Below are 20,463 nucleotides of genomic sequence, written 5' to 3'. Positions count from 1 at the left end.
TTTGAAAAGGACAGGCTATATTGTGGGATTTCAAGGTGTAAGTTCCTGGCATTAGTTTTGTGATCATGCCAGTACACAGTTAGAAAAAATAGCTCCCGTTCTGTTCTGAATGCCAAGAAGATATCGCTTTCTAAGCTGCATGTCAGTGTTTGATATTTATTGGATAAAACATCTGTCCTAATTCTTCAGTTTCCTGGCTCCTGTTGTAATTTTACATGCAAGGGATTTTCCCTGATCCTTTCCTTAACATTAATTTTCCTTTGGCTTGTATTTCAGAGGCCAAACTCAGTCTCTTAGATAAATATTCAGGCAACTGTTTAAAATGAGCCCTTCATTATTTATTTATCACATCTATTATTAAGAAAGCTGCAGGATTAAGTAAAAGTGAAAACCTTGCATTCTGTCAGAATGTGAATCTGTGTGAAACTACACAAGCCAACTATACTCAGTAAATTAGTGTTTTTTAGATTCAGCTATTCTCAAGTCATATACACGGAAAAAGAATGAGTAAAACAACTCAAATGCCCATGAAAAAGGTCCATATTTGTTAGTACTTTCAAAATGTGTATATGAGCACACTGCTTGAAGCCTATGGGTGAATTGTAGATGTGTCCTACCCATTTTTTCTTACCTGATTATTTTCCTTAAAAATAAGTTATTTAACCCAAAGGAACAATCACATATTTTTTTTTTCTGTTACATTGCTTTTCTTTAAGGTTCTGTAGTTATTGTATCAGAAGTAAATAGGGAAATATGGTTTGATCCGAAGAAATAAACGTCAGGAACAACTTCCAGAAAAAGGGATTAGGGAGAAAAATTACCACCTTGGACCGGTGTTCTTGATGCTTTACATGGGTTAGAATGGAGTGTAAGATAAAGCAAATAAAGTTGGGAAAAGGAAAATGAATCATTTTTGGAACAAACTTCATGATATCCCTTAGTGCAGTTTCAGTTTTGCTGTCCTGCCCTCCCTCTGAAGTTCTGGACTCTAAATTGAACAGGATCTTTCTTTTGGATACAACATATGTAAGTAGATGTCAATCATTATCAACATAGTGCCATAATAAAGTGAACCCAAAGTAGACAGTGTATTTGCTGATACTGAAATATGTATCCCAATGCCTGATGGTTTCCTAGTTCAGAAATAGAGTAAATGGTGAGCTATTTAACAGTTACCCTCAGGAAGGACAGATGATTACATACTGCTACTTCCTTACTCAGAAAATAAGAGGAATGAAGGGCCTTAATTACATGTACACTGGGTCAGTATAGTCCTGCTGAAGTGAAGTTTACCTTTGAAAGACATATGAATAATGGCATTTTCTAAACAAATTGGTATTACATTTAGATGCCCAGTATGTAGACACATTCTCATGTTTTCCCTAAGTTCCTTAATATCAGTAGACTGCATTTAGTTCTCCTTTAAACGAACTAACCTGTAAGTTTCCCATTTTCTAGGTGTAAATGCTGTTGTAAGAATGTGAAAGTAATACAACATATTTGCTATTGGACATTTTACTTTTGGCTGGGCATATATAAGATCTGTTCATTTGGGATCATACATTCTATCTGCCATCTCTTCGTCACCTCCTTAGTTGGTCACATTTCATAGAGACTTCAAAATATTGGAAAGGCTATCTATATTATCAGTAAATAGCATATATTTATGTTGACTATAAACTGATGATTATTGTTAATATTTCTTGATAAATATGCTTTGAAAAAATGTTACAAATTATTCTAGTGATTGTTTAAAGGAGAGAAGCCTAGGAACCATAGTTTACATGATCCATGTAATAAAATGTTTCTTAACTAGAACATTTAGACTGTCTTAAGGAAAAAATTCGTATTGTATTAAGTAAAAAAGTCAGCTGGTCTTTAATTCAATAACTTTTCTCAGTTCATCTGCAAATCTTTTTGCTACTTCAACCATAGTATTTCCTGGACCCATCACTTACTCACAATTTTCAATTTTTGCTTATCAGGGGCTGAGTGACTTGTTTGAGCTTATCTTTGATAATGCCTAGTTTCCATATCTCCACCATCATGCAACTAAATTATACTTCTTTAGATATGGTATTTTCTGTATCAGATGTTGACTTTTGAAACCAGATATTATAAGTAGAAAAATCATGGCTTCTGGAGCTAGACTGGGTTGGCCTTGAATCCCATCTCTGCGGTTTCATTGGCTCTATGACCATGGGCAAATTATTTTACCTTTCTGAGCTCTAGTTTTCTCCCTCCAATATAGAAATATATACCTTATTGTGTTACAAGAGAGCTGCAAGGATTAAATCAATCACATGTGGGAAGTGCCTGGCATTAATAAATAACAATGATTTAATATTCCTAAACTTGTTCACTTGGCTTTCTGACTACTTTCTTTATTAACAAAAAGTTTGATGATTTTTTTTGCCCAGAATGCTCTCATGAGCCCCGTGAGTATTTCTCGGCAAGGTGTGTTTGAGTCTATCAGAAGCAAGTTAAGTGTTCTCCATGTGGTGCATATGCCTGTGCTTTCATTTTTTACTACAGTAATTTTTTACTTCTTCACTTTTTTTTTTCAAACTCAGGTCAGAACCCTTTCAAGTTACCATCACTTGGAAAGTTTTCTTGAACTAGCATTAACCCTAGTGCCCTTAAAAAGTCATGTTTTGAGCTTTGTTACAATATGTTCTCAAGTTATTTTCTTCCAACTTCCTCTTGCCTCCTGCCTTTGACATATGCCTCCATTCTGCCGCTAATCATAGTACTTCCTCATTTTGATTTTCCAAACTCCTTCTCCCCCAGTGTATACAGAAAAGGGCCTGCATCTGTGCTCCTACTCAAACCATTTCAGTGTTAACGTCTCTCAGTTTGAGGAGGAGTCAAATGAGGACTCAGAAGTCTCTCATTTTGAGGAGAACTAAAGGTAGAGTTCTGGCTCAAACCTGGGCTTCAGAGAGCAGACACCGCTTGTGGGCTCTACTTGGTCACCCAAGTCAGTGAGACATTGATTCTCCTAAAAAGCAGTCTTTGATGTCTTCTATAGAATAGGCAACATGGAAGCCCGACTCTGATAAAAATGGGCAGTTATATTGTAAACTGTGAGAGCACCATTTTCCTCAAAATAATTATCTTGAATTGGCAACAAGCATCTCAGATTTCTTCTTTCCTTATCCATGCTTTATGACTCAGCCCACAGGAGAAAGTAAACATGTCCCACAGGTCACAGGTTCTATAGTAGTAAGGCCAAGTAGAAGAATCTTAATACCTGTGAGACTGGGTAGATTTAAAACAATTGCATTTATTTAGATGTTTCTTCAGAATACTATGCATTTCCCAGTTCCTCTATTCAAACTAAGATAGTACCTACTGACTCCCAACTCCTGAGGCAGATATTGTGCTATTTTTTTTTTATGTCCATACAACAGCTCAGTGACACAGAAATTATCATCAATTTGTGGGTAAGGACAGGAAGGTTTAAAAAGGTTAAATGGAACTGCGGCCACACAGTTATTAAATGATTCCCTTTCTTCAAATCTAGATACTCTTCTTTTTACTGTGCTATTTTGCTTTATTTTAGGTATCCATTTTCAATTGGAGAAAAGCTCCAAGTGTGTAATTACAGTGGATATAAAAAAAGGAATTCAAATTAGTAATATCATTATCTCTCTCTGTTTCTAGTTTGTTCGAAGCAGGTAACTGATGAAGCATCTTCCACTCGAGATTCAAGCCTTACTAACACAGCAGTGCAAAGCAAGTTAGTGTCTTCCTTCCAGCAACACACCAAAAAGGCTCTTAAACAGGTAAGACAGCTGACGTTTATTCTTTGTTCTTCAGTTCTACGTACTTAAGGTAATGTGTGTTTTGCTGATCAAGTAAATAATAACCTTGCAGTCAGAAAGCAGTAGAATTTACCTGAATTCAACCCCATCCATGATATTCAGTTCAATAATTTTAATCTATGATAAAAAACTAGGAGAGGCTTGACTGAAAACTTTGATATAAAATAGACTATGCACTCACTGAAAATATATGAAAAATTGTATTAAGATTTTGTGTGTCTATGATTTATAGCAGTAAATTACTTGGGTTCATAAATGCATTGCATGTTTAAAAGATAATATCTCCATTTTTTTGTGCTTATCTGATAGTATAAATTTCTTGTTACTGAGATGCATTAAGTTACAAATAAGAAAAATAGTGAATGTTGCTTACTTATATCTAGAATATTCATTTATGAATGTTGTTTGGTACTGAATGTAAGTTAAAGTTACAGTATTACTCTGCTGTCACAGAGGCAGTACACGTACCTGTATGGCCTTTCACTGAGATGGTACTGTGAGGGGATGGTTATAAGATTGGGCTCTGTGCACTGACATACCCTGGTTTGAATTCGTGCTACTAATTTGCTGTCTCTAGGCAAGCCACTTCCCCTCTCTGAATCTTAAATTCCTTACCTAGAAAATGTGGGAAATAATAGTATCTTGCTCCTGGGATTGATCTGAGAATTAACTGAGTTAATAGGATGAAAGCACATGGTAGAGTGAGTGGCTCAGAGAAATAATAGTGACTTCTGTCATACTGGCAAAGGCTAAATTGTGCAGAGAAGAAAAGGAAGAGATGTTACGGTTAGATGGAGCCATCATATGATGATAACACAAAGAGTTTCAGTAAATGGAAGGTTTGCATATTTAACCCTGAATTCATAGTTTCTCCTTGTTTAAGTGCTTTCCTCTTGTATATTCCATTTTAATGCTTCTGTAACAACTCCCTTCAGCCACCCATTGATGACCTTTACCAGGTCCAGGAATAGAGGCATCAGTCTAGTGATATATTTATCACAAGGAAAAGAAAAATTATGTTTTCTAAAATAGTTTTTTTTAAGTTCCACCAACCACTAAAGCTTCTTAATATTCACATCCAAACATCTATACTTAGAACATCTTCATCTACCTTCTCCTGTACCTCAGACAAGAAAACATAGGAAAGAAACCTAATATGTTTGTGCTGAATTATATTATGTTCCTATTTCATATTATTGACATTGCAGCATTGACATTTATTGGTTATTATATTGAAGTTAGTAACAGTATTTCACCCTGCATAGGTCTTTGGAGAGCTCGCCACTTACTGCTTTTGAAATGTTTTAGATGCCAGAGAACAAAACTGAAATCGGTGTTGAGATTCCTTTTTAATTGATGAAATAAAAAATGGATGTAGGTAGCAAAGCCTGGGTGACTCATTTAGGCAGCAAATAAGATGCAGGTAATAAAATACTAACCCGGATAGAACAAAAGGTACAAAAATGGACACTTGTGTCTGTGGCATTTAAGAAACATAAATGGGATCATAAATGAAACTCATACTTCTGAGATTCAGTGACTTGGAAAATGTGCACACCCTGAAATCTTCCTGTATACAAATGGAAATATAAAGGTACAAGTCTCTGTATTTTTCTATATCATTAATTTGTACTTTCTTCATTTTGGTTTTGTATTATTTCAACATTTTTTACAATTACTAAAACATGCAATTTTAAGTGTTTTTTTTTTGTTTGTTTTTTTTTTTTTTTTGTGGAGCATGTATTCATGGGAACTGCCACTGCTTGCTTAAAGTCTAAGCTTTGTTTAAGAATCCTGTCCTGAAAGCTTCTTAATGTCCTGAAAGAGTTATTAATTCATTTCTTAAAACTTCTATTTTATAACCTAGCAGCAAATTAGTAACCGGGAGAATATGGCTCAATATGTTGCAGATATGCTAATATTTGATTAATAATCAAATTCATATTGGAAATACATTTAGAAGAAAAGCTGTTCTTGCAGAATTTTGCCCAGATCCCATGTAATTGCTGAATTTCTTAAGACAGCATTACAAAAATTGACTGAACATGCAGCATTTTAAACTGTAGCAACCTCAGCAAATCTACAGCTTTCTTTTCTTTTGGATAGCTGAATGGCTATGACCATGCAGAATTCTTCATGTTTTATATACATATATATATATATATATATTTTTCCATATACATGTGTTCTGTGTTTGTGAATATATGTTTTATGTATATGTATACATGCACAAATTATAATCATATAAACCTAGGGCCAGCAGAATGATCTTAAAAATAATTACATTAGCTGATAATTAATGATGATGGATTCTGGACACCATACTCTCCATTTTCCATGGAATATATGATTTAATTCTCATGCAAGTGCTTTGACGTATGTACTCATATCCCCATTTTTCAAAGGAAGAAACTAAGACCCAAGTTAGGTAATTTGCCCAAGATCACCCAGCAAGTAAATCTTAGAGATGGCGTTTGAATCCAGAATCATAGTTTCAGATTCTGCCCTCCTCACAAATACTGCCTTTCAACATATGCTATGTAATAGTATAGATGAATTTTTGATACTATCCAAGAAAATCTACATACTTGAGTTGTTATGTAGCATATGGAAAGCAATACAGCATAGTTATTAAAAATAGCATTTCTGAACACAGGCTGCTTATGTTCAGTACCAGCCCATATTGATAACACACATTCAAATATATGTCATTATTATTTTATTATAAATATGTTGTGATTCAGTAGGACTTTAGTAGTCTGTACATTAGCCAGTGTAGACTCGTAAAAGAAGTAGATTTTTCAAAATTCCTAAAACCAAATAGCTTTATGATCATAAGTGAAGTAAAAACATAAAATTTAAAACAAACTGTCTTACAAAATATGCCAGGCATAATTTCTCAAGTCTGAAGGACCCCACTTTACTCCTGCCTAAAGCATGTTGCTACAGAGAGTGGGCTCTTTGATGTCATAGCACTGTTGATTGCAGTGTAATTGTAAACTGGACAATCTGGAAGCTATAATGTCCCTGGACTATTGACATAGAATATCTTTATTGCTCCCCAATATTTGAGTCCCCTTTAGTTTCTAATCCTTAAAAAGTTAGTTAACATCATATGTTGGGCTTAATTGCATGAATAATATATTGTTATTTCAGTAGTTGTCTTCCTTTTCTGCATAAGCGTATTCAGAAGCCTCTGGAGAGCAGCAGATTGCTGATTATTACCTTGTTCTCTGTCTTCTTTCTGCCTGGGTATTTTAGTTATCATGATTCTAAAAAGTGTGAAAAGATTAGATTTTGAATTTAAAAATATAATTCAGAAGGATTAAATTTTGGAAGTCTTAAACAGGCACAAGATAATGAAAGGTTAAAGAAGGATGAGTTCTTTTATGGCAAGAGACAAGGTAGTGAACATAACCTTTCTATGTTGTTTGTGTTGGTTTATTTGACGTTCTTCATTATTTATTTAGTGTGGTTTATTCATAAAGTTGCAGATGCTTTTTCTTTTTGGTATTGCAAAGCAGATCTATTCTTGGTATTTTGCTTTAGCTTTATATGTTTGACCAATACTGTGAAATTCCAAAGGTTATATAGCATGATGGCAGTTTCTGAACATGGGCATTGACATTTATCACACTAGCAGCAATGCAAGTTGTTGGTGCCTGACACAGCCCGCTGCTTTCTATGTGTATTTCTAATCATTTAACTTTTAGCATTCACAGCATGTGACACTTTCAGATTTTCAGTGAAGAGTTACTACATTCAGTGCATTCTTAAGTTACATTGCTGGTGTTTTTTTCATTATTAAAATAAAGCAGGCATTACTTGCTTAAAATTCCCAGTTAACACAAAAGCCTCTGATTTGAAGTTTTATTTTATTTTTCCATTAGGATAGGAATGAAAACCAATCCATATTTTTAGAATTATCTAAAAAGCTTTCTGTCTGAAAAATCAAATGTTTATTTAAAGGGTTTTTTTTTTCTTTTTGCAAGAAAGTATTGCAATATGTCACTGGAGAAAAGCATGCTCAGTCAGCATCTTTTGATTTGTTTCCTTTCACTTAGAGCCAGAATTGAATTGATGTGAGTGTGATATGATCTCCACTTTTCCTATACTAGGTTAGCTCTGTTGTGTGTGTTTCCTTTAAAAAGTATGTTTATTTCCAGGGTTAAGCTTATAAATTTCTTTCATATTGAATAATACTTGGAAGCATTAAACTTGGTAAGTCTAATTATACTTCTTCTCATAACATCATAGATATTGAAATTGTACTCTGTGTGATTTGGACAGTAGAAGATTGTACATGTGACCAGCTTGAAGGTACATTCCTTCATAGTAGATTGCATTTACACTCACCATTTGCTTGTTTATTTTGATACTGATATTGCTTCTTTCTGGATTTGAAATAACAGGATTTAAAGTTGTTCTACAAGATAGTCCATTAGTATTCTGCAGTACAGCTACAGCTTGAGACAGTTGGAGGTGTCTCATTTATATCCCCACCTCCAAATTAATCCAGACTAAAATAGTAAGACTGATTATGTAATATCTGTCAAAATAAATCATGTTATAGACAAATCAACAGGGCCACTGCTAGCTAATTAAGACTCTGATGTGTAATAGAAAAAGCTGCCCCTTCCAAGTTGTAACAACAAAAAAATATCCCCTCTTTTAGGATACCTCTGTATAGGACACAGCGTCTATGACTATCTAAAGTGAACTTCTTAATCCTGTTTTCTTAATCTATTCCATGAATTTATAATTTCCAGGCTGTGAGATACCCAAATATAGATAGTTATAAGTTAATTTGCAGATGATTTCTGTTATATATGTGGCATAATATAAAATAGGAATTTTCTTGTTTTCATAGCATTTCATCAAAAGCTCAAAGCTGCAGACAATATGATACCAGTAACCCTGTTTGGAAGAGAGGTGTCAGACATAGCCGCAAAGGACTAAGAGGAGGCCAGATGGTTGATTGAACAACCCCCAGCAGATGCATAAAAAATAACTCAAGATTTGGGCAGTGTGTGTGTGTGTGTGTGCGCGCGCGCACATGTGTGTGTGTTTCAGACCTTGTATTTTTAAAGATTATGAGATTTATTAAATTCTGCAGGTAGAGGGCTGATCATAATGGCTAGGCTAAACATTGTCAAGTGGGACAATGATGCTGACAGTGCTTGTGGCCTGAGCAGGTGCTGAACAGTTAGTCAAGCATGGGAAATTTGTAAAGACCTTACCAAGGAAAGCTGCCTGCTTAGGTGAGAGGAGCCAGGTATGTAGAGCCTGTGCAGGGGGGAAGCATGGAGGTCAGTTAGAGAGGTCAGTGACATCATGGTTGATGTCACTGTTGAATGTAGCTTCAGAGGCCTCCCTGCAAAAGCTTCTTATGTATCCACTGATGAAGGCCGTAAAAATCCAGCAGTTGGCCTTCTGCCTCCCAGAAGGTTATGATGTCATGGCCATGACAACACTGGTTAAGACCACTTTGCCCTTGTCTTCTCATTCCTATGCTCAATTCTAATCCTGCGGAACTTGGAAAAAAAGAAAGAGGAAACAGAGGAATAATAAAATCAGGAATCCTTTCTCCAATGAAATTTCTGATTTGAGGCATAGGCATGGTTTGGGGAGGGTTGAAGGGAAGCTTTATATTTGTCCCCACATTTTTCATCCTTAATGTAAGTCCTCCCTTGGCAACCATTTTGGAGTTCTTTGCTTTCTCTGTAAACCTTCTTCTCCCTACTCCTTTTTTCCATCCGCTCTGTTTTTTTTTTTTTTTTTTTCAAATTCTAAAATAATCAAAAGTCGTTACTGCTAGTAGATGTGATACTATTTTTTTTTACATATTGGAGACCCCACAGTTTTCACACAACTGGTTTCTTCTTGTCATTTATGTCTCATCTCCTTCGTTGCTTCCAGAAAGGCTGTTTCTGACATCCCACTTTAGGTTGTATTTCCCTACCAATGTTACTCTACTTCAGAGTATAATTTTCTGGTATAATTTTCTTAGCACTTGTACGTGACAAGTGACACACTATGTTATTGTATGTATTTCCTTGTCAGTCTTTCACTAAAATGTGTAATAATTAAAACTATTGTCATATTCACTAGTGTGGATCAGTAGCACTTATGCTATGGTACAACCGAATAAGTTCTCAAAAATGCATTGGTTGCAGAAAGGGTAAATTATATAAATAGAAAAAAAATGACATTTGTTCAGTATATACTATGTAAGGTAAACTCTGCTAACCACTGTTGTGCAGATTTTCTGTTTAAAGCATTCTGCCTGCACTACTGCCTCTGTTTTGTAGGGACATTGACCCAAGTCATTCACCCAGCAGCTAGTTAGTTGAATCTCTCTCTGACTCTACAACTCCTTAACCACTGCACCACACTGCCATTAAAACAACTCAGCAGCAGCCTTAGTTCCTCTGCTGTTCAGCACATTAAAAGAAAGAGATCTTAATGCCTATTTTGGGTAGTGGTCAGACTCATTTATTTGGATGATGGGTGGGGAAACGGTGTTATAGTAGATCTCAAAAATTGGTGCCCTCATGCTGAATTTGGCCCACAGTCAGCTTTGCTTTGTCTGGCACATTTCTAGAAAACAGGAAGATTCACGCAGGAATCTAGATTCGATGCTACTCTTGAGTAGCAAGTGACCCTTCCAATGAGGCATGTGTTCCTGCTAACTGCAGTCTCCTACTCTGTCCTTGCCTTACCCACGACCAGCCTAGCCCAAAAGGCATTTCACATTTTTTGGAGGATTGTGAGGAGATGTGCAGTGTATGTTTGAGTGGTTGATATGAATATAGTTGCAGAAATAGAGTTATAAAACAACAACAAGAAATTGAAGAGCTAGTTCTCTTTACTTGCAGGTTGCACGTCCTGCAACAAGGGAGCAGGAGTCACATATGGCCTGCCTCATGGACAGGAAAAATGCCAGAGTTCTCTTATTTAGAGTCAACCCATTTATCCCAAACAACTCAGTTGAGGAAACATTGTTTTTGTCCGTGTGTCAGCCTTCTCATCTTCTTGGAGGGTGTCCCCATTGTCCAGACTCAAAGAAATCCTACTTTCTGGAAAGTGAATTGGAATCTTAATGGTAGCCGCAGACTCCATCTAAAATGCCTGTGGGTCTAGGAGGTTAAGTCAAGAAGCCACCTTTTATCATTCTGATAACTGAACTCCAAGATGCCTGTGTTTGTCTAGCAGTCTGCTCCTTTCCCACTGTTACTAGTTTCATAGTAAACAAAGGCTTCCCAATTTTTGCCTTATCTGCTCATCTGTTATTTGGGAACACATTTAATGTTTGTTTTTCAGAGGTAAAACAAATAAGTATGTATATTTTTAAAACCCTTAAGATTCTTCTGTAATTTGCAGATGATTTCTATTATGTTTGTAGCATAATGTAAAATAGGAATTTTCATGTTTTCTTAGAATTTCAGAAAATTCTGAAATTTTGTAAAATTCTTCTGTAATCCCAGTACTTTGGGAGTCCAAGGCAGGCAGATCACTTGAGGTCAGGAGTTCAAGACCAGCCTGGCCAACGTGGTGAAACCCTGTCTCTACTAAAAACAAAAAATTAGCCAGGCGTGGTGGTACACACTTGTAATCCTAGCTCCTTGGGAGGATGAGGTGGAAGGATTGCTTGAACCCATGGGACAGAGTTTGCAGTAAGCTGAGATCGCACCAGTGCACTCCAGCATGGGCAACAGAGCGAGACTCCATCTCAAAAATGTGTATATATATTTTTATATGGTAGGGATTTAGTTTTGTTTGCCTACAGTTACATAGTCTCTGTCAGTACTTTAAAAAAATATCATACTAAGAAATAGGTTTTCTGATCAGGAGATGTATATTCAAAAAACATTATTGAAATGGGCTCAATATTGGTTACTTTCCTTTATCCTTACCTTGACTCCACCTTGTGTCTTTAAAATTCAAAATTGCTGTGGGTTTTTATTCTTATTGCTCTAGAAATTGAGGTCAAAAATTTTTTTGCTTTAATTATTATTTACCACAAATGCTCTTAAAGACATGCCAGCTTTGACTTTATGATTCCATCCTCTAGTTAGTTCATCTTTTTTTCCTCTAAATATTTTCTAAAATAAACTTTCTAACCCCCCGCCCCACCATGCACACTGATTATTTTTAAAATGCCTAATTTTTTTTCCATGAGAAGTAGTTTAAATATATGCTGTAAAGACTCCTAAAAATTGATCACTCTTTGTACAGGCTTAATTGTTTTATGAAGTCTTACATAATGGGCAAAGATGGACTTAATTGTAATTTAAATTGCTATGTTGCTGTACTCTGTTTTGTTATTGGATTGATAGGTTAATGTCTATAAAGTACTTTGAATCCTTATATGATGCTAGACAGATTGATTCAGTTACGTGCAAAATTTATGTGCAATTATGTATACACCTTGAGAAAGAGTAAATGTCTTAAATATTTTATAACACGTATGCTCTCATTAAATATATTATTGACAGCAGGCTAAAGGTGAAAAGGATGGCATCTTATTAATCTTTGTATTTCTTGCCCCTCTCCCATGTATGGTACCTGGGTACTTTATGAAAACTTAATAAATGCAAGAATCAAAGAAAAAATGTCTTAGGTTTTCATTAGCAACAGTATCATTTGTAATAGATTTCCAATGCCTTTACTTTCTCATCAAGCTTTAAATCTTATCTAAACAAGTTATCTGCATAATTTAAATGCTTTCTCTCATTTAAATGGTATTTAATTTTCACTTCTGTAATTATTTGATTGCTAAATCTTATGGCCGACAAGTTGGGCATTCAGCTAATACCTTTTGCAGATAAAAGGACGTCGTTTTTTGACAGCAAGGGGAAATACAGTCAAGGCAGTCTTTCAGGAGATTCTGACAACTCTCAGTCGAAAAACATTAATCAAGTAACTGGGATGTTGTAAAATTGGTAGAAATTACACAGAAACTAGGAATAAAAAGGCTTGAGACAGTATGAAGCCGGCCTTTTAACCTTTTGAGGAGGTTTAGCATTCCTGTGACTGTGAATTTAATGGCTCTTCAGTTTTGTGTGCTTAAGACCCTTTTTATTACAGGTAATTTTCTATATAAAGTGATCAGCTAGATAAGCTGTATTTCAAAACTTTTAAATGTCTTTTATTACATTATCATCACCGTGGTCAATACATTTATGAAACACAAAGCGCTCCCATTTGGAGAGATTTATTCTTATATCCATTTTTTCCTGGATTTGCTAGAACCTGTCATGTTCGTGTTCTGAAGGTTAATGCCCAAAGTCAAGCAGACAGAAGCCAAGTGCTGCAAGGTTTCCAAGATTAGGACTGATTCCCTTCACAGAAATAAATGATTCCTGCCATGTTCAGTGATTTTGTGCAGTGCTCCCCACGGCTGAGTGAGTGCATCAATACTGTAGTCCTTACATGCTGTACATACTGATGACACTCAGTGTTAACTTGATTGACTGAGCAGTGCGCTGGAGAGGACGCACCTGCGAGAAAAGTGCAGACACATATATTTTTATCCTGGTTTCGAAACATTTATTTTACATTCATTTGACTTGGGAGTCATAGTTTCAAATTCCATGGACTCTCAAGCCACAGTGCTAAGGTAGAAGAAACCATTAAGTGCTGCTTTGTTGTTAGAATTGTACCGAAAATGGTATCGGGCTTATACCCTTTGCCAAAGCCTGATTTTATGCTTTTGAGGGAAAATGATATGAAGGTAACTATTAAGAATCCTGAGAAATTAGGGGCTCTGTGGAATTTAAGTCTCTGAAGAGGTTCTATCTAATGATGGGCAAATGAGTCATTTAATTATGAGAGACTATTTTGTCTATATTTTTATGTTATATCTTTTTATTATGTTTTGTAGGCTTTGAGGCAGCAGCAGAAAAGAAGAAATGGAGTCTCAATGATGGTAAACAAGACAGTTCCTCGTGTTGTTTTGACACCATTAAAGGTGTCTGATGAGCAGTCGGACTCACCTTCAGGTAAAGAGCTGAAATATCGTATGCTTGGCCAGTTTCTTCCTGGAGGAGACTTCCTCACTGAGAGAGATGTCATGACTTTTTTCTGAAACTGACTAATACTTCCACTTGAGGTTTGGTTTAATTTTTTTTATATCTTTGACTCAGTGATTCAAAAATATAGACTACTTCCAGTTTAGAAAAGAAAAAGGCACCAGCTTGCTCATCATGATCAAATGACTTCATTTTCTAAAGACAGTAGGTGTAAGAAAATGTGTAGGTGAATTTTGTTGTTGCCTTGGCTTTTGTTTGAATGTTGAACTTCAAAGGTGGACCACATGCTGATGTATAATACCCATCAAAAGCAGTTCTTGGTGAGTGTGAATTTGTTTTTCGGTCCTGTGCTGCAAAATCAGAAATCCTTTATTAGTTTTTGTGCTCTGGCAGCATTTTTCTCACCCAAGTGCAGCCCTGACCTTTTCTTCTAATTTACCTTCTGTCACTTTATCAGCTATATACTATTCTATTTGTTATAGATTAACATTTGTTTTTTCTGTTTCTATTTCAACATAAAGTTATATATGAAAGTATTATCTCTCCCTCTCCTCAAGATTTATTTCCTCATCTTTCTGTCTCTGTCTTGTATTGTCTCAAAATGGCATAGTATTGTTTGAGCTTATTCACGTAGTTTTACAAAAGATCTGACTCTATTTCTTTTAAAAGCTATCAGATCACTGAATGTATATTTTACTCCACTATTAGGCCATCTGTTCTTGCTTTTTGTTCTTTTTGATTGATTTATTGGGCTTCTCTTTTTATATGCAGTAGAGGAATCAGATTGTGGCCAAAGGTAGTGTATTAACTCTTGGAAAAGGAGATTGTATCTACAGTTCCTCAAACAATTTTAGATTTTTCTTTTCGAGCACAGCTAGAGAAGATAATGACATAATAACTATTTCCTTTTTTAGGATCCGAATCTAAAAATGGTGAAGCAGACAGTTCAGATAAAGAAATGAAACATGGGCAAAAATCTCCCACTGGAAAACAAACAAGTCAGCATTTAAAACGATTAAAAAAGTCTGGTTTAGGTGAGTGTTTAATAGACTGTGCCATTTCATGTTTTAGAAATTTATGTCTTTTCAAATAAATTAAGGAAAATTCTCAGAACTTTTTTTGTTTTAGTGATTAAACAAGGAAATTAAAATTTCCCTCCATTTATCAAAACCAAAAAGAGTGCCAAATATGGAAACATTGTAGTTACAACTGAATGGTCTTAAGCCTATTGCCAAATTTGTGAATGATGTTATTGGATGAAGCAGAGAGTAAAGATAGGAGACTTAAATTGATATCTGTAAAATAGTTATCTGCCTGGCCATGATTCTATCAAATATGCAGTGTTTGTGCAACTGGGTTTCACTTTATTGGAATATACTGTATCGGAAGAAAAAAATGCAACCTTTATAAAGGGTTCACTGAACTGGAGAGTACATTGTCAGTGGGGCCTGCTGCAGTAAAATTATCCTTTCTTGCTTTTTGTCTATGCTGCTTAAAATATTTAGTAGTACCTGTTTGAAAAAATGATGTAAAATTTCTGAGAAATGTGGGAGACACACTCCACGGGTCTTTCAAGTCAGCACCAGGTTTTCTTCAACATACTTCTTCCTGATAACTTTTCATCAGGAACTCACAACAGCATTCAGGGAGAAAAGAACATGAAAATTAAAAAGACAAAAATAAATGTGTCTTGAGTCAAGCATTAGAATTCTCAACTGCCCTGCCTTGTTGCTACACCTGGACCTAATGGTTTCATTTCTCTCTCTAAGTTGTTTTACCTGTGAATAGGTTCATGATAATAACCTAGATCATTATAATATTTTGTAAAATGTTTAGCAGAAACTATAAATTTATTGACATGAACTTTATTACCTCTTCTGCCACAGTTTCTTGGCAACTTGAGATAATTCTTATTTGCAGAGTATATCTGTTTATAAAATTCAAGATTTTATCTGATTTTTTTTTTTTTTTGTAAAGTTTTATCGGTTACTACCATATGACAGACACTTTGCTAAATCCTGGGGCACATTTTCAATAAAAAGACTTTAAAAAGGATTTTTTTATCCTTAGATACAAGACTTTTAGGAAAGCAGAATCTCTTTTGGATTTAAAATCTTTAAATATAGCATAATTCCCTATTTTGCATTGTTTTCAATGCTAAATAATTTTATGGTTATTCTCTAGCCCAAAATATGTGCGTTTGTGTATAACCATACTTACCTATACATTGACATATTCTTTCCTAGTACTCTGGGTGTTGTAAGTATTTTAATATAAGTAGCTTCTGAAATAGAAAACCATAGTGGGTGAGTGATAGATAAAGAATATACTAAAATATATATATATCACAAGTATTACTACATTATCATACACTAAGAGACTTAAACATCAGGTGACCTTTAGTTAAAAACTGTCAGCTACCAATCTCCATAAAGTTAGTACCATGTAATGAGTGTATGAAAATTTAAGGCACAGGGGCATCTCCATTTATTTCCTTAGTAACTTCAGGACTGAAAGTTACTAAGGTGTACCATTATCAGGATCCTTTCAGGGGCTTGAATCTTCAGTCAGAATGTGTGTTCATTATTATTATTATGTTTTTTGAGATGGGTTTTGCTCTTGTTGCCCAGGCTGGAGTACAGTGGCACAGTCTCAACTCACTGCAATGACCACCGGATTCCCAGTTCAAGCGATTTTCCTGCCTCAGCCTGCTGAGTAGCTGGGATTACAAGCACCGCCACCATACCCAGCTAACTTTTTTATTTTTAGTGGAGACAGGGTTTCACCATGTTGGCCAGACTGGTCTCAAACTCCTGACCTCAGGTGATCCACCTGCCTCTGCCTCCCAAAGTGTTGGGATTGCAGGAGTGAGCCACCAAACCTGGCCCAGGATCTCTTGTATTCTGATTGTTGTACCTTGAAGTCCATGCTCAATGAATTAGAGAATCACAATTTATTTTTAATACTGAGAGTCAACTGAAAGATACAAAAACTGATCTACAAGCCTGCTCTTAGGAAATCCTGTAAGCCACTAAACTAAACCTGCTTTGTTCTAGACTAGAAAGTAGTAGAGATAATGAAACTACTTTAATGGAGGAATGGAGAAGTGAAGTCACACATTCACTGGCCATATGTAATGGAGTGGTCTAGGTATTTTGACATAAATTATGTCTTTTAATTTTACTGCAATTTTGTATAGTAGAATGATGTCTGCTTTACAGCTGAAGGAGCCGAGATCCACAAAGGTTAAGGAGGTTGCTTGAAAATGGCACAGCTAAGTACTACAAGCCAAGGCATATCTAACTCCAAAGTCGAAACCATTCATTTTGGATAGAATCTGAATGTCAAATCGTCTAACCTATATTTTAGACCTGTAGGCATCACAGAGGGAAATACAAGAAATGACATGATGAGACTACCATAGGTGTTAAAGTGCACATCTAATTACACACAGAAGGAGAGCTAGCAATTGTAATATTTCTCACCCTATCCAATATCAAACACAAGGAGGAAGAAGGTGGGATTTAAAATAAGTCAACTGAAGTACAATTCTGTCATAAATAAACTGCAGGCATTTACTGGGTAAGAACTGTGACTGGCTGACTAACTTATCAAGCAGCTGAAGGGAATGGCTTATTTTGTGCAAATCAAGTCAGTAGTACTTTTAAAGCTTCCAATATATGCCCAGCAGTAGAAAGTGGAAAAACGTAGAATCAAAGGACAGGCCTGAAATGTAACCATCTCCTGAAAATAACTCATGTCCTTTTTAGACAGTGATGTTTTTGATGTCCTATTAGAATCAGGCTGATATTTAATATTCTGTAAGGCATATTTACGTGCATTCTGCTCTTTGCCATTAAGTTGTTAACTCCTTGGGACAGTGACCTTTCTGTCCACCTCTGTAGTCCTTACTACAACCATCATAGCCCTTCTGTTTAGAAGGTTCTGAATGAGTTTGGAATGAATGACTGATTCTAATTAATCGAATGGCCTAGAAGTTTAGATGAACGAATGGCACATCCTGTGGGGTTCAGCATAGTGAAGCTACTGTTATCTTCTTGAATAAAAATGATTCTGTGTTTGTGGAGAAGGTCATTCTTTGTGCACCAATGTGTAGCTGCAGAACCAATGCAAAGGAGTGATCCCACCTCATATCCTGTAGCCAGCCAACTAGAGACAGCCTGTATTTCCTATTCTATTTTTTTCCACCTGAGTTAGACGTCTAATTCACATGGTTTTGGAAGTGAGGTTTCTAACTTTCTTTGCCTTCTCTAGGTAGTGGGTAGGTATGTATAAGTCCTAACCTGTTGAAACCATGCTGAAGTAAAACAAATACCATAAGTCTGTTCTAATTTAAGTTAATACTTCTGAAACAAAATCCAATGAAAATCAGAATTCAGGATATAAGTCTACATTTTTTTTTCTCATTGTGATATTTTCCTAACAGGATAAAGAGTTCTTCTAATTTCCCCTAAGTGCTTCCTCTTGATCTCTAGCAATTAGTTGCTTTGTCAGTTTGCAAGATATTCACCCTGTGCAAGGTATGGGTTTCACTTGGATTCTAAGAATCTAAGAATTAATCACTTTCATGCTTAGTTTCCCTGGAGAGGGTTAGAAGTATACAATAAAACAATAATAAATGGAGAAACTTCAAAATTCCTCAGTCTCAGTTTTAATTCTTAAATTGAAAAATAAAAGAAAAATATTCCTCAGTCATTCTAGTTCTCCTGGTAATCTCAAGAGTTCTCATGAGAAATATACCACCCAGCTTAGGAAACTATGACTGTTGATGTAGGTTTTTTGTTTTGTTCTGTTTGCTCATCGCCAGGGTTATGTATGAAAACTATGGTGATATTTCTCTGAGTAGTCCACTGTTTATCAGACTGGGTCATGGGGTGAGTACAATTGAAAAATATAGTGCTTCTAAAATGGCGTGTATTTCTCTGATGATGTTGTAATGAAACAAAACAAAACTTTCGTGGTCCCTTTCCCATTTCTTAATCAAGCATAATAGAAAACACTGTTCTGATAGGCATAAAACAAATGCTAACAATGTCTACAAAGACTTCTTTATTATAGGCCTTGAAAATTTTTCTAACTGTAAATGTTAGACTACCAAATAACCAGGCAGCAGAAATTTTATCTACTAGGATGAAGGGTAGGTGCCAGCTGCAAATGCAGTTTGAAGCATATGTTTTTCATGCCTCATCAGTTGTTTTAATAATACCCTCTCTCCTTGTCTTAGCAAAGGATAAACCACTTAAAACCCTCCCCCATGAAGTTTTCTGAGACAAACCAGGTACATTATAATCTCACTGTCTTCATCACACTTAAAACATAGATTTGTTAATACATAAAAAATTCTTTAGTAATGTGCTCTTCTTACCACTTGTTTTCTACTTCTTAATATCTTACAATTTTCCCTAACTAAAATGTAAGTTCCCCGAATTCAAGGTCATTGACCTAAACCAGTTTTAATTATACTTCTTCCTACCCAATCACATAGTCAGAGTTTAAAAAGTGCTTGCTAAATAAATGTATGCTTCTAATGAATGTCTCCAAGGGGAATTTAATAAATGTCCTCGGTGGGCTTAACTTCTGGGATTCATTCCAATATATTTTATTTGGTTTAATGTTTTTGCAGTGAAGAATTATAGCTTTGTTGGTTTTATAAAATGGTGCATACTCTTTAAATAAATCAATGTATAAATATAAAAATAAAGTTTGAATGGCCCCACATCTTTTCATCCAAAATAATTATCTCCAGTGCGTTATAAACATTATTTGACATTTCTTACTGTGTATCTATAGCCAGAGATTATATTAGAAAACCTGTATTGTACCATTTTAATTGAAAGTAATAAATTTAATTAATTTTAGATGAAATTATAAAAAAGTAAAACCATAAAACCAAAATTGTTAAATATTGCCCAAGATATATTCATATCTAAAAGTTTTCTCCAGAGTTATTACAAATAATATATAATAACTGAAATAAGAGTGATTGTCTTTTTAACTACTCATTTCAACTTTAGAAAATATATTATAAAAAGATAGGGAAATAATTACATTACAGACCTTCTTACCTGCATATTTTTATTGCATTATTTTTTGAATACCAGAGTTGATAACATTTATATTTTATTTAACTGTAATTCAAATAGTTCATTAACCCTGGTACTATATTTTAATGGATTCAGTGCTCCATGTAGACTTTTTACACAATATCTTCATTTGTGAATACTACATTGATTCATGTTGTATATTGATTAGATTTTACCCTATGATAGATATTTTTCCTGTTAGTCTTTATTCTTTGAAAGCCGATTTTTCTTCTCGGGGCACCATTTAATTTAATTTTATTTTAGAGACAAGGTCTCCATCGGATGTGCAAGCTGGAGGGCAGTGATACAAAAATAGCTCACTGCAGCATCAAACTCCTGAGCTCAAGAAATCCTTCTGCCTCATCTTCCCAAGTAACTGAGACTACAGGCATGCTCCACTACGCCAATGCTGCTCTTACTATTGACTTATTTATTTTAGATACAGGGTCTTGCTGTTTTCCAGGCTAGTCTGGATCTCCTGGTCTCAAACAGTCCTCC

At 35.2% G+C, this 20,463-nt stretch overlaps 1 protein-coding gene across 1 annotated transcript in view; it reads left to right on the top strand.

Annotated features, from left to right (window-relative positions):
• ASXL3 (ASXL transcriptional regulator 3) overlaps positions 1 to 20,463 on the top strand; it is a 172,105-nt gene that overhangs the window by 80,212 nt on the left and 71,430 nt on the right. Inside the window, 3 exon segments of the mRNA XM_032245387.1 lie at positions 3,667 to 3,788; positions 13,714 to 13,831; positions 14,776 to 14,895. Of these exon segments, the coding sequence (XP_032101278.1) occupies positions 3,667 to 3,788; positions 13,714 to 13,831; positions 14,776 to 14,895 (360 nt within the window).

This window comes from Sapajus apella, unplaced genomic scaffold (genome assembly GCF_009761245.1).
Source record: "Sapajus apella isolate SASKATOON/1434 unplaced genomic scaffold, GSC_monkey_1.0 scaffold57, whole genome shotgun sequence".
NCBI classification, from domain to species: Eukaryota; Metazoa; Chordata; class Mammalia; order Primates; family Cebidae; genus Sapajus; species Sapajus apella.
This window is presented reverse-complemented; position numbering and strand designations above follow the sequence as displayed.